At 31.2% G+C, this 14,314-nt stretch overlaps 1 protein-coding gene across 1 annotated transcript in view; it reads right to left on the reverse strand.

Moving 5' to 3' along the window:
* Positions 1–1,397, reverse strand: part of LOC147808549 (uncharacterized) — a 29,446-nt gene extending 28,049 nt beyond the window's left edge. The window contains exon 1 of the mRNA XM_087162610.1: positions 1,346–1,397. Coding sequence (XP_087018736.1) covers positions 1,346–1,397 — 52 coding nt within the window. The remainder of the gene's footprint in view (positions 1–1,345) is intronic.
* Between the last annotated feature and the right edge of the window lie 12,917 nt (positions 1,398–14,314).

The raw sequence follows: 14,314 nt of genomic DNA on the forward strand, positions 1-14,314 counted from the left end.
CTTTCAAAGGAGCAAACAAGTGCATAGATACAGGAGTTGGATAAAAAATATTGACTCACTTTCGATACTAATCTATGAAAACAATCTTACTTTTTGCAGTTAATGTTTTACAAGATTTAACATAACAAAACTGTTTGTACAATTTGAAATATCATACTAAAAGCTTTCAGACACGTCGTTTTTTTACTAAGCAAAATTCTGATTTGCAAATTTTGATAAGAAGAGCAAGTTAAGTCCTTGACGCAGAATTTTTCTTAAACTTATTTTTATTTTTTTTTTTCATTAGTTTGCTTCAAAACAAGTAAAAATATTTTATTCAACATTTTAATAATGTATGGTTATTAGTTAAAGAAAGAAATCTCTCTTTTTCTATGTTGAAGGTAAAATCGTTTCTTAAAAAATGTGCGCATATTTTCAGTTATTAAGATATAAGATAAACAGCTTCATTGAAATACATTGATAAATTTTTAAATATGAATAAAAAGCATTTTTTTTTCAAATTTCTTTTTTTAGATATTACATAATTTAGCACTAATATAATTCAGATAGTCTAACAGATTTTTAGGGTGACCATAAAATTATTTTGAAAACATTATTTCAATAGAAAAATATACCGTTCCGGCAGTATTATTAGGAAAATATTTTGTTATTAGGAAAATATTTTGTTTAATAAAATAAGTTCAAATAGTTATCACTAGGCAACACTGACTATTAAAATCTATTTAGCAAAATTGCAAATGTAGCCAACTTTCGTATTTTTAATATGACATAGTCTATAGACAAAATTTGCGCATACATTTGACAATGTTTTTGTAGAATCTTCTTAACCTGCACATGTTTCTTCTAGTGGTACTATGTGTCGAAATTTTAAATTATTTAAACTCGATGCATTTTTCTCTAAAATGCATTGTTCTAATAATAACAATGCAGCAAATACCACATTTTTCTCTCATATCAGGTAGTATTTACAATCTACGTTTAATATGAATCAATCATTTATGGGACACCCTCTATGTTTTAACCCGTTTTGTCCCTACTTTATATGTTGAAATGATGCAAGAAGTGGTTTTAGGAAAAAGGGGGCATAATACATTATCGAAATTAATTGGTTTTTTTACTGTTAGAGCATTCAGAAAGTCTTTAATAGATCAAAAAGTACTTGCTCCTTTTAATTCTAGATCTAGTCAGAAATAACTAAATCATTGTGGTATCTGAGAATCTATTAATTCACCCAGATAAATAAAAATTCGAAAAAAGTTTCCCACCACAATGAATGTCTTTGAAAATAGGAACTGTGCTAAATATATGAAGCTGGGCGTTAACCGGTTAAGAGAAAGCAGATTACAATTTTTGTATTTTCTAGGCGCTTGAGATACTCGGATGTAGTTTGGCGTCATTGTGTTGTCATTCTCAAGAGATCTGTCCCAATAAGCATAGAAGTGCAAGCATTTGAATGAATGCATTCTTTTTGAGAAATATTTTGTTGTTCGCAACAGAACTTCTAGCGCTGTTTCACTGTTCTTAAGGATATCTTTTATAAATCAAACACCACCTGAAAGAAAGTTTATAGGTATTAGCAACATCTATTTCATATATACTAAATAAATTAAACTACATTTAAAATTTTATTAACCACCTTCATGAGTTGGCAGCTGATACAAGTCGACCAGCGGTCTCTCAACATTATTATCTGATAATAAGTTAAGTACAGGGCTGCCAACTTTTGGGAAAATTAATTTTGGTGGTAGCTAAGTTGATGATTTTATGTATCATTCCGCTTTTGTAAATTGGATTTGCTGTTATTTTCACACCACTACAAGTAAATGATTTAAGAGTTTATCTGAAAAGCTTTTTTGTTCCTACATTCTTTTTAGTAAAGCATAAAAATATTACAAGGCAAACTTTAATAATATCTTCAGCAAACAATTATTAAATTAAAATATTACACTTAGCCCAGTGGTAGCATTTTTCATATTGGAAGGTATACTATCTTCAGGGAATAGAACCGGAGGTGAACCGGGCTCAAATCTCAGCGATGGCAGCGAATTCACATGCATGCATTTTTTCTTTTGATCGCCATGTTAGATTCGTAAATAGGCACGTGTACAAGTTTGTATTTTTTGTATGTAAAATCTACATAACTTTTAAACTATTAGCCTGATAATCTCGTAAATGGTTTCATTCAATTTAGAGTACGAAATGCATCGGAAACAATGCCTGTTTAGAAAAAAATTCAATCTTCCCTCTCAGATCACTCCCATTTCCATCTAAAAAGAGAGAAGGGTATAAAAGATAGTACGTGACAGGGTTCATACGCAAATGGAAAAAAATTTATAATATATATTTTTTATATTATTATGATTGTAGCTACTGGTATATTTTATTTTCTCTAAGTAAACTTGTTATAAAATTTCTTTAAAACTTTTCTGACAAATCTCGATTAGTTTTATTTCATACGTACAAGTTCTTTCTGTCTATTTTACGTTTGGGCTACATTTTCTATTTATTCTGGGTCTTCGGTCTTATTCCACTGTCCTGAGAACTATAACAACCTTTAAGGAGTGTTAATCTGTAACACTGGAACTTGGATTCTATTAATTATTTCCTCATTTTCTATTGTAAATTTTCAAAAAAAAATCTGCAAATGAAGTTGTATTTGAATAGTCAGTTTGTATTAAGAACGAATTACAAGATAAAATAAAATGTGAGACTTGAAATAGTTGCTCTTAATACGAATAATATTGTAAGATACGATAGCTAGAACGAACATCGACAGCATTTAGTGAGTATGTGACGTCATAATTTCTCCTCTCCGAAGAAGAAAATAAGTCCCCAGGAAGAACAAACCTTGCAATTCTTTATAGTGATAATTTTCGATCTTAGCAGATAAGTCTTTCCAGTTCCATTGCATATGGCCGTGTCTTGTAGATGAGTAACCACATTCATGTTGATTAAAAGTACATAGCTCGGATGCATTATCTGAAACTATATTCATAAAGTCAAAACTTATTTTCAATCAAAACTTAGTAAATATGAACAAAAAATCTGTATATCTAAGCAAGTATTTATTATAAAAAATTATATTTACGTATTTAAAAAATTATAATAAAAAAATATTTGTTCAAACAATTACACACATACACTATCTACCAATAAGTAATCGGACACCTATGCAAATGACTATAACAGCGGCCCTGATATACATCACGCCCTCCTGATGTGGATTGGGACCCTTGGTCCCCATTCATGGTAAGCTCAATGCCGATGCCTACTGCACTATTTTGGATGACAATGTGCTTCCTACGTTGTGGCAATTTTACGGGATGGACCCGTGTTACTTCTATGACGACAATGCCAGCTGTCATGTTGCGAGGGTCACCAAGGCTTGGTATGGTGCCAATGGGGTTAATCGAATGGACTGGCCGGCCCAGAGCCCAGACCTGAACCCTATCGTGAAACTCTGGGACGAGATGGATCGCCGAACTAAGGGGTGTATTACCCGTACAAAATCAGTGAAAGAACCTACATGCCTTCTCCAAGCCGAGTGGAAGAAAATACCACTAGCCGTCACACAAGGACTTGTGGAAAGTGTGCCCCGGAGGATTCACGCTGTAATTGCCTAACGTGGTGGCTCTACCAACTATTGATTATGAATAAAGTTTGTTTTTCTTTTCAATCACACGTGTCCAAATACTTATTGGTGGATAGTGTGTGTGTGTGTGTGCGTGCGTGCGTGCGTGCGTGCGTGCGTGTGCGTGTGTGTGTGTGTGTGTGTGTGTGTGTGTGTGTGTGTGTGTGTGTGTGTGTGTGTGTGTGTGTGTGTGTGTGTGTGTGTGTGTGTGTGTGTGTTACTGTGAATGACCGAAACTGGTGGTTTTTGACAACCACATAGTTGCTTTTATAAATATCCGAAATATATACTAGGCCTAGTTCAGTGTCATTTCCGGGTATACTCTATTCCGAAGTTTTAAAGTCAATTTTCACTGCTGGTATGCCTTACATCAATTTGTTTAGGCTCGAAACTGCAATAAAGTGGTGTACAGTATATGTCTATGAATTATTTGCAGTAGTGGTGGGTATAAATCCTATAAATCGAATTTATAAAAATTAGATTTTTAAATTAAATACTACCATTATAATATATTTATCTGCAATCGGTTTCAGGTTGACATCTGTGAGAATATATACAATTAACAGGGCTGCAAACTTTCTACCCTTTTCGTAAAAACTTATTCTAGTGGTACCTATGTTTATGATTTAATGTATTATTTTTTATTTATATAAATGATTTAAAAGTTCATACGCAACACCCTTTTATTGTAGCTCTTTAGTGGTTAGTCTTTCAAAATGTTCTCAAAAATACCAAAACATGGGTGAAAGCGAGACGGAAAAGAGGAAAAGCTGGTAGTAAAACCATTTCACTTTCAACTTGTTTTCGGGAGGAGTAAAATTATTTTCTCGTTTTACGAACTAGTTAGCAATGTTTACTTTTTTCTCTGGAAAGAAACAGTTTTATATTCATGCTATAATTGTAAAAAAAATCTCGGTAGTTTCAGAAATGTACTGTTTCACGAAAAAAAAATTCTAGAATGAGAGGCTTTAAGTACCAGTTTTTGTTGTTTTCAATCTTGGTATTTATAGGCTTTCTGCCCTGCCAAATATTCGGAATGGTTTGGTTTTCAAATGACCACTATTTTTTAAAAGATTATTAAAAAGGCATAGCAATTAAAAAGACTGGACAACGTCATTTTCAATTCAAAAAAAAAAAAAAAACGTCAACGTCATTCAAAAAAAAATTAACGAAAACTGGTAGAATATATTTATCTTATTTTATTTTGTCGAAAAATAATGTGTGTTATAATCCTTATCAATAAGTAAATAAAAGCTTTTGATTTGGAGCTAGTGTCAGCACGTGAACTTAACTTAAACTTTAAAATATAAATCTCCGTTAGCTTTCCTTTATTTATCTTAATTTTTAAACATATGAAAATAAATAAAATAAAAGTCTAAATAAAATAAATAAAATAAAAATCTAATTAAAATAAATAAAAGAAAATATAAAATGGAATTCAAAAATAAATAAAGTTTGAAAATAAATAAGTACAAATTTTAAAAAAATAAATGAAATTAAAAAAAATGTTACGAAATAGTTCAATTTCCTTGTGCCCGGTTTACCGAAAAGTATATTTCGAATGAAGTTTGATCGTTTATTTCCATTTTGAGTGATACAGAGCTACTTTTATAATCATTTTGTTAATAATCCTTTTTTTAAAAAATCCCACACTGGTCTCAGATCACATTGCCAGTACAGATGCGTCTTAAAACTTGTTATTTGATTCATTGTTACTCATAAGAAAGCAGATAAAGCAAAATTTTAGTCTTGAGTAAATAATCCTCACAGGTTTAACCCCTTGGGGACGGGTGATTCGTAAAAGCATTCGTGCAAAATCGGAATCAGGGTGTAAATAAATTAAAAACGGTAACTTAAATGTAAGCATTGCTAATTTGACAGACTTACTTTGCTTTTACATTAATTGTTGTTAGTTTAATCATATATATAATCAATGTTAGTTCAAAATATAACTAAATAATTTTATTTTCAACTAAGTAACGGTGAATTAAATAAATCAAGCAATTATAACCCCGTCCACAAATAAACTTTTGAAGAACTACTTTGATTACCAGTTTTATCTTTTTAACCTGATTGATACGATTTTATGCTGACACGTATTTGTGACAGTCATCGCGAAAGTGTTAATAATATATAATAATGCTAAATCCTAATGTATGCTTTCCGATTTACCAACAGAGTATTCCTAAGTATTTTAAATGGTCGCGAATGCCACTATTTTTCTAATTAATTTTTGATAGAATATAATTGGTTTACAGTGATTGGGACACCACAGTATATATAAACAATAAAAACAAATTTATATAACCTGATAATCGGATGGTGAAGGTTCTTAAGCGAGGGTTAAATAAAACTAACATTGCAATCCTTAATTGATATAGCTCTAGCACTTCAAATATTACAGGAATCTACAACTTCTTCGCAGGGGCACAGCGAATTTATATAATTGGGAGGGGGAAATTCCCATTTCGCCGAATGAAATTTCGAATTTGCCCGACTCATTAATAAGTAGGTATTTCATTCGTTTCAATAAAAATATTTTTGTTGCTTATATTTTCGTAATAGAGTAAATTTTCTACCAATATAGTTATAATTAAACGACTTTATTCTAATCAATGAGCTGCGATTGATCAATGGGTAAGGCACTGAACTATTGTGAAGAACTGAAGTTCGATCCTGAAAACCCACCCTGATTAAGATTGATAAGTACGTAAAGACTGCCTACTCGGAAAGATAGTCATAATGCCACAAAGAGGAAAAGCCACATTGTGGAGCCTTAATACCCATGAGCACAAAAAGCAGTAGTAGAAATGCTTATTTATTCTAGTCAACAAATAAAATAAATAATGAACCATTTGATAAATAAATATAAAAAAAAGAGATTGACTCGCAGCTAATATAAAGATATAATTTTCCACTATCACATTAATCGAGTAACAAATTATTTAGCAATCGTCAAATGTCAGATGAAAATTAATTAGATAGAAATGAGAATTATGCTTTTAAATGGAAATATAGTTTGAAAAGTTAAAAACAATTTTAAAGAAATAATCGTTTTGAAAATTAATTACAAATTAAAAGTTGAACTTATTTAAGATAATTTTATTTGTTGAATTTAAAAAGTGAACTAGAATGAAGTAGATACGATCAAATGGTGATTATTTATTGAAAATTATTATTTTTAAAATCACTACAAATATTTTGCGGTTTGAAATAATTTTTTAACTTTTTTTTTCTCGTAAATCAAAGTTAAAAAATACGGCTAACAGCTGAGCAAAATTTGCCGAGTAGTGAAAATTTCTGGAAGGTCTCAGCGGCCTAACGTGACCTTCCACCCGGCGACCCTATTTCCTTTTTAATTCTATAAAATTTGCTTCAAGTTTCCATTATTTCTTAGAAAACTTTAATAGTGGTTCAGAAAATAATACAAAACTTAAGTATTTAATAACTGTTTGACCACCATATGCTTATTTTGTAAAGAAAATTGAGTTATATAAGAACAGTGTCCAATCAGAATTTAAGTTTTAAAGTCGTATCTGATAATTGTCTTTAAGGTAAAATAAATATCTTGTTAACATGAAAGCAAATTAACTGGCAATAAAAGATTTCGTTTATGCTGAAATTCCTACTGTAGCCACACACATATATGTCCACTACCGACCCAATAAGACATTGGTTCGTTTAAATTCACTAATGGAAAATTAAACGAGGTAAATCTCATCCATAATGTAATAGCTTCTATTATTGAAAACGATGAATATAAATAGTACAAAATATGAATTAAGATTTTACTTGCTAATTTATTTGCTAATTAACAGCCATGAGTTTTGACAAGTAACTACAGATAAAAAATTAACATAATTTTGCGAATCTGCTGAAATGCTCACATAAATTTAGAGGTATAAATAACAGAAATTTTTCGCTAGTCTACTATATCCCCCTCTCTATTATATATATAATAAATTGTTATCAAAAATCAGACGATAGGTTTATTTCACGTTTTTCACAACAATAATAAAAAGATAAATCAAAATTAGTGTTAAAAATAGCTTATAACTACAATTTCAAAGGAAAATTCCAGAAGAAAATTGAAACCAATAGCAAATTGCAAACAGAGGAGAAAACAATGAAAAAATATGACAAATATAATAATAAAAGCCAAAGCTGACTTCGTCAGGGGGTAGTCTGGCCCGGAAGTTTGTTTTATGAATTTCTGAGTGTGATGTGCTTTCGGTTTTTGCAATGGAATTTGTTTTTAGGTAGGTTTTTCGAAATTTATTTTTCCTTTCGTAATTTGTATTAATTTTACTTTTGTATTCTTTTTTCTATTTTCCTTGACTTCTTGCAAAGCCCTAGGAGTACAGAGAGAGCAAATTTTAGAGCCTCGTCCTGCTCTCTAGATAGAAAAGATTTTGTGCTATTCTTATGACTTCCGAGACTGGTAGCCCCTGGCGACGTAAGCTTCTGTTGTCCTTATTATATTTTTCATATTTTTTATTATTTTATTCTTTGTTTACTTTTTGTTATTGTTCTCCACAATAACTCTTCTTTTGTGGTATAAACTTCCAACATAAGAAAGCATTTAATTTTTTAATTTATAAAAGATTACAAGAAATGTGCAAGTAAAAAATACGGATAAAATAGAAAAGATTTTGAAAAGAAAAGATTTCACAAAATTCGTATTAATTTTGTGACAATGAATAATTTTTTTTTTTACTTGACTTTCTTTTTTGAACAAAAAATATAAATCTATAGGCTTCATAAGTATATGTTTAAAGCTATTACACATTTCTGATTGTAGCTTACATAATAAAACACAATAAAATGAATACTCCCAAGACGCTGTGTGGGCTTTATTTAATGTAAACACTTCATTTGCTTCCGAAATTATAAGTCGAAAAGTCGACATCGTTTGAGCGCTCAAGAATAGGCTCAAATGCGCAAGTCTTGAAAAAAGAAATCAAGTCAATTTCAAAGAAGATTTGTCTGCACTTGAAACTTGTTTACTTTTTACACATAATCTCTTAATTTACTAAGCAAATTAAGTGCCAACATGATCAAGTATATAATAAAACATACTGTTTCATCTATATATTAATATTGCTTCTAGAGTTTTTCCAGGTTCGTACAAACTTATTTAAAAAAGCAGAAATTCTTACCTCCCTGAGACATTTGGTTATTGAATGTATCATTAGTAAACATTTCAACAGCCGCATCTTTTCTAACTTCAAACGTTCTACCATCTTGAAATGTTTTAAATTCTAGCGATTCTATATTTCGAACATGCGTGAAAAAGACCAAAATATTGCATAAAATTGTAATTAATTCTAAAGCTTGCTTATTCATGTTCACTTTTCTAATTATTCTTCCCTTTCGGATTTCGATTAGAAGGAAAATGCTAATTTCTCTTCAATATCTATTTAAAAGGCGCTATCATCGGTATCGTTGTCCGTTAATTTCTTATCGCGTTTGAAACGGCTTATAGAACAATGACAATTAAACGTTAGACAACTAATCATGGACATCAGAAATATGATATTAATCTGAAATATTAGAAAATGTGTTGAAGAATTCTATTTCTAGAATTAAAACAGATATTTTCTTCTATTCCTTCTCTTAACTTTTACATCTCTTAATTTTTCCTACGCAAACTTGAATCATTTCTTTTCTCTTTATTTTAAGTTTTTTTTGTCTAATTTCAAATAATATTTAATGGTCTTTTTCTGTGCAATTTTAAATTTTTAATGATCAGCTACTGTTACAACTTAAAGAGAAAAAAACCACCTTCTTTAAGAAAATAAAGCTTATTACAATATTTTTTTAATATTCTGTTTCAGTAAAATCAGTGTTCGGGAATAATGTAAATTTTCGAGTTTTGCACGACGCTTAAACCACTAAATGCTTATGTTCCTTTTCTGAAAACATTAGCACTTGATTCTTTTTAAAAAGAGACAAAGCAGTACTGTAATTTTTATGCTCTTAGCTACCAATAGGTTGTAGTTCATAGGCTCCAAAAGTTGGTAGATCCAAAAAGAAATTTCCACCTTTATTTAAGTGCGAACGCCCTGTTCTTGAAAACAGTTTTGTCACAATAATTTGTTGCGTTCACGCCCCTTCGATAAAGTTATAATTTCTTTGAAATAGTAAAATGGCAGTTGAAATACAATGGCACACAGCAGTTTTGCCAAAGTTTAAACGCAAGCAATCATGGATGCATAAATAGGGATGATTCTTCAGAAAGGGAAATAATCAAGAGTATAAAATTATTACGTTAAATAAATAATCTCAAGAAAACTAAAGCAGTAATATATTTTACTTAATTAAAAAAAGAAAAAAAAAATTTTCTCTCTCTCATTCACGTCTGGAAAGTCTTGAAAATGGGCACCTATTTCTTAACACTTGAAAGTTGTCGACTATTATTTTTTATTTGTATATTTTTGAAGAAATGAAGTTTTTAATCTAGACAATTATAATAAGTTAGCTTTGCAAAAATGAAATGTCGAAATGCACCGAATAAAATATATAATAGCCAAAAAAAGTAATCAGAAATTGACTTACAGATAGAACGCAATGCTTCAACCACATATGATTCATAAACATACTTTTATTTGAGATTCTTGTCTATAGAACCAAAAATGACATTTCTATACTTTCATTGGTGCTTAATTCACTTTTTTTTTTAATTTTAGTATACACAACACATTGTAATTCATATTCTTTTTACATACGGTAAACTGTACTGGATAAAAAAAAGTATTAAGGTAAGAAGATTTACGGTCAAATATAATAACTTAAATGTTTTAGAGAAGAAAAAAATATATTAGGTTTCTTTCTAAAAGAATCCGTAATTAGGTGATATTTCCTTACTTAGATAAAATTAATACACTTAGTCAATAATTGTAAAGTTTTAGAAATTTTCATAAGGCCAGTCAATTTAAAGCTGGAGTATTTTTTTTCAATTATATAAGAATTAGAACACACTCGTTTTGTTTCACAAGACTGTGCCATTTCTTCTTATATTGCGCTATTTTCATGCAAACAATAACTAAGGATAGAAAAACTGAACTGATAGTCCTAAATGTCTGTTTTAAAAGAAATACAGAATAATAATAGAACATTATTCCTTAAAAAGCGTTATTCCTTATGAAGATCGAATTTTCGGAAACAGCATTAAGTATATCATATATAAGATAGACAAAGACATTTTCGTTGGATTCTAAGAAACGGACATTATATTGTTTGGATTCTATAAGACAGACTTTCCCTTGCTACAGATGTCTTTCGCTTGTTCTTTGCTTTTTACATAATCCCAGTATATTCTCTGACTACCACTTTAACTACGGAATTCAGCTATGTGATTAAAAAGTGTCGGAAAAGTTCTTATTTCTTTCCTTCAAATACAGATGTGCCAACTTCTCCAGTTTCTAGCTAGATATTTTTCCCAAATAGTTAAAGTACTAGCATAATTTCTGTTTTGATAATCGATTTAAAAAAGATGTTGCCCACCACAGTATATAATTAATTGAAACAAATATAAAAAAAATAGAAATAAGTAGCACAGGGTTGATGAGCACTTAAAAAAATTAAAAAGTGGTAGTAATATTTTAAAAAAAAGTTATATCATTATGTTTGTATTAACCAGAATATTTTATTTTCTCTTCTAAGCAAAAGTTAATAGATGTGAAGGTGTCGAATAAAAAAACTTTATTTCGATGGTAGAAACTAATATTAAGAAATTTTGAGTTTCTTAGAAACAAAATTGATTTTTACAAGAGGTGCACACATGGTTTTTACATGGCGACACTTTAAGAAACATTTGCTTATTTATTTAAATATTGTTTTAACCCTTTAACGGTTATGAACGAGTTCAGCTCGCAATCGAATAGTACCTCATAATGCGCGCAAACGAGTTCCGCTCGGGAGCAAGATTTTGACCGTAATGGTTATTAACGAGCACTTCTCGCGTAGTGAAATTTTTCCCCAATGCGCGCTGACGAGCTGAGCCCGTTCCCCATTATTATTCTGCATTGACTATGTTAAAAACGAAAAGTATGTAAAAACTGTTATTTATGTACTACGAATTCTTAAAGAAATTTTTAATACGCGTGAGGCGAGCTATCTACCGCATCCAGAGATGCCAACTTGCTCCGCTTTGTAAAATAGTATTTCTTAGTGATGGCGAAAGTCAAGTTACTTTCAGTTTAGTATTTTTCATTTTAAGTAATTTTTTCACCACTAAATATCAAAAACTATAAGTAACATATAAAATGCAACGCTAGAACAACAATCTACTGGTTACTCTATAAAGTAAGCGTAACTGTCCTTCTCCAACGAAATTTACTACATAATTTGCTACCATTTTATTATAACAATTCTAGAAGAAGGAGCAGTTGGCATTGCTAGAGAAGGGTGACATTTTCGAAAGAGCGGCGGTGGAAAACAGCTGCCAATTTCGACTACTGTTTGCACGTAATACTGCGAATTAATGAAACGAAAATTGCTCATTTCCCTGACCGCCAAAGGGTTAAATAACATCGAAGGTAAACTTCTGTGTTCCTAATCTCTGCCTTATAGAATATGAATATAGATGATGTTCATCAGGAAACTATCACTTGGGAGGGAAGACTTTACTTTATTTGAAAGCAGTTGGGTACCTGGGCCACGCAGTGGCCCCTATCCCATTCATCATGAAACTACAAAAATAAGTTAAAAACATTTTGAATATAAGCAGTCGTTGTGATAGCTTTACAATAATATTACCATGATTAGAGAAAATACAAACTTGAACAGAGATATTTAGAGTAATTGCCATGAAAAAATGTGCAGAAAATATGACCTTGATTAGAAAACATTACAACTTGAACAGCGATATTTACATTAATTGCCATAAATATGTACAGAAAATTGAATATGAGCATGAATAAAGGATGATTATATATATACAAAAGTCGTGATTCATAGGCGTGAAGGTTTTACATAAATTTTGTCAAGCCTTACTGGCGCCATCTAGTATGATCAACTTTAATTTGAAAGAGCAGTATGCAGTATTTATTTTATTAATCTGTATGGAAAATTAGAGTTCTGAATAATAATAAGAGTTCAAATAGAAGTTCAAATCAAGTCAAAAAAGATGTTACTGTGCAAGAGTGGCTCCCCCCCATAATCCTCTGAAGCAGTTGAAGCACTTCTTGATTTTTTAAAAGTTCTTGCAATTCTTTAATTATTGTAACCAACATTTGAGCAAGTCCTGTTGTTGGTGGTGGTATGGCACGTGTTCCCCTCCTGCGGGGACGGGCTCTGCACCCGGTGTAGTTGACTGTATGAGAGTCTCCGCAGTTACTGCACTTAGGTGGTGTATTTTCATCTTTTTGGCACTCGTATAATCGGTGTTTGGCGGCGCACTTAACACATCTTGATGGTGAATTACATGATCTCTGACTGTGTCCAAATTCTTGGCAGTTGTAACACTGGATTGGATTTTGCCCGCCTCGGAACCTTTCAATACTGACCGGGATACTTCGTATATTGGTGATAGAGAAAATTTGTCGATTAACATCTGTTTCTGTGAGAATTGTGAGAAAAAGTGGGAGGTATCTATCGGTGAAAAATGTTTACTATTTGTGGTCATGATTAGATTTGCTTCAGCTTTTTTGACATTATTTTTCTTTTTCTTCTTCTTCGAAGGGGGTTCTGCAATATTTTTGGTTGAGCTTTCTGAATCTCTGGTTGACTCATTCCCTGTCTGCTCCAAAAGTTGGCCGCCTTCATAAGTTTCCATATCAATGACATCAATTGGTGTTGTCGGTATTTCGGGCCTATTTGGCACAGGCATGAGAGACTGCTCCAAATGATTTAGTTTCTCAAGTAGTTCTTTATTTTTTCCTTTCATCTTCTTTAATTCTCCTTCCCATGTCTGCTAACTTTTCAGCCATTTTGGTTTCAAAATCCGAGCATTCCTCATCCGTCGTTGAACCACGTGCACGTCTTTCGGTCAGCCGCTTTCCGCCACGTCCGTGTTGGTGATACGTAGCCATTGTTGCGTGATTGCGAATATTAACTTCAGCAGTGATGTTAACGTAAATTATAAGCTACTATATCTGGCAGAATCATTTAATTTAACTTGCATCTACTTATACTCTTAAGTTAATTCAGAATTAGAAAACATACATGATTGCAAGTGTATGAAATAGACATTACTCACTCAAAAGACACCAATGAAAATCAGAAAGTTCTACCACAGATCGCCAGGTTCTAAATCGTCAGTTCTCATTCACCGCGGACCGCATGACATCATTTTCGACAACCGAATTTTCGTTGGCATGAAAAAAAAATCTTCACATGACATCGCGGACCGGGAGGGAAGAAAGTATAACTCTTTAACTTTTTTTCCGAGGATCATTTTTTCCGCTGGTAGTATAATTAAAATAAATTACAATTACAGACAGAATTTTTTTTTTTTTGCATTTTGTCAAAGCTTAAACACATGATTGAATGATTAACATACATTTATGTGCATGTTTGATATGTTTAAATGTAGTTGTGGTAGTTAGGTTTTTACAGGTAATTCGATCAAACCTCACCACTATGAAAATAAACCTGTCTATGAAAGCGCCATTTAATACAAAATCTAGTAAAAATAAGAAAGTGGTTGACAACATATGTCTTTAATATAGGAATATTGTT

This window comes from Parasteatoda tepidariorum, chromosome 5 (genome assembly GCF_982258835.1).
Source record: "Parasteatoda tepidariorum strain Cologne lab strain chromosome 5, Ptep-v5.0, whole genome shotgun sequence".
Taxonomy (NCBI): Eukaryota; Metazoa; Arthropoda; class Arachnida; order Araneae; family Theridiidae; genus Parasteatoda; species Parasteatoda tepidariorum.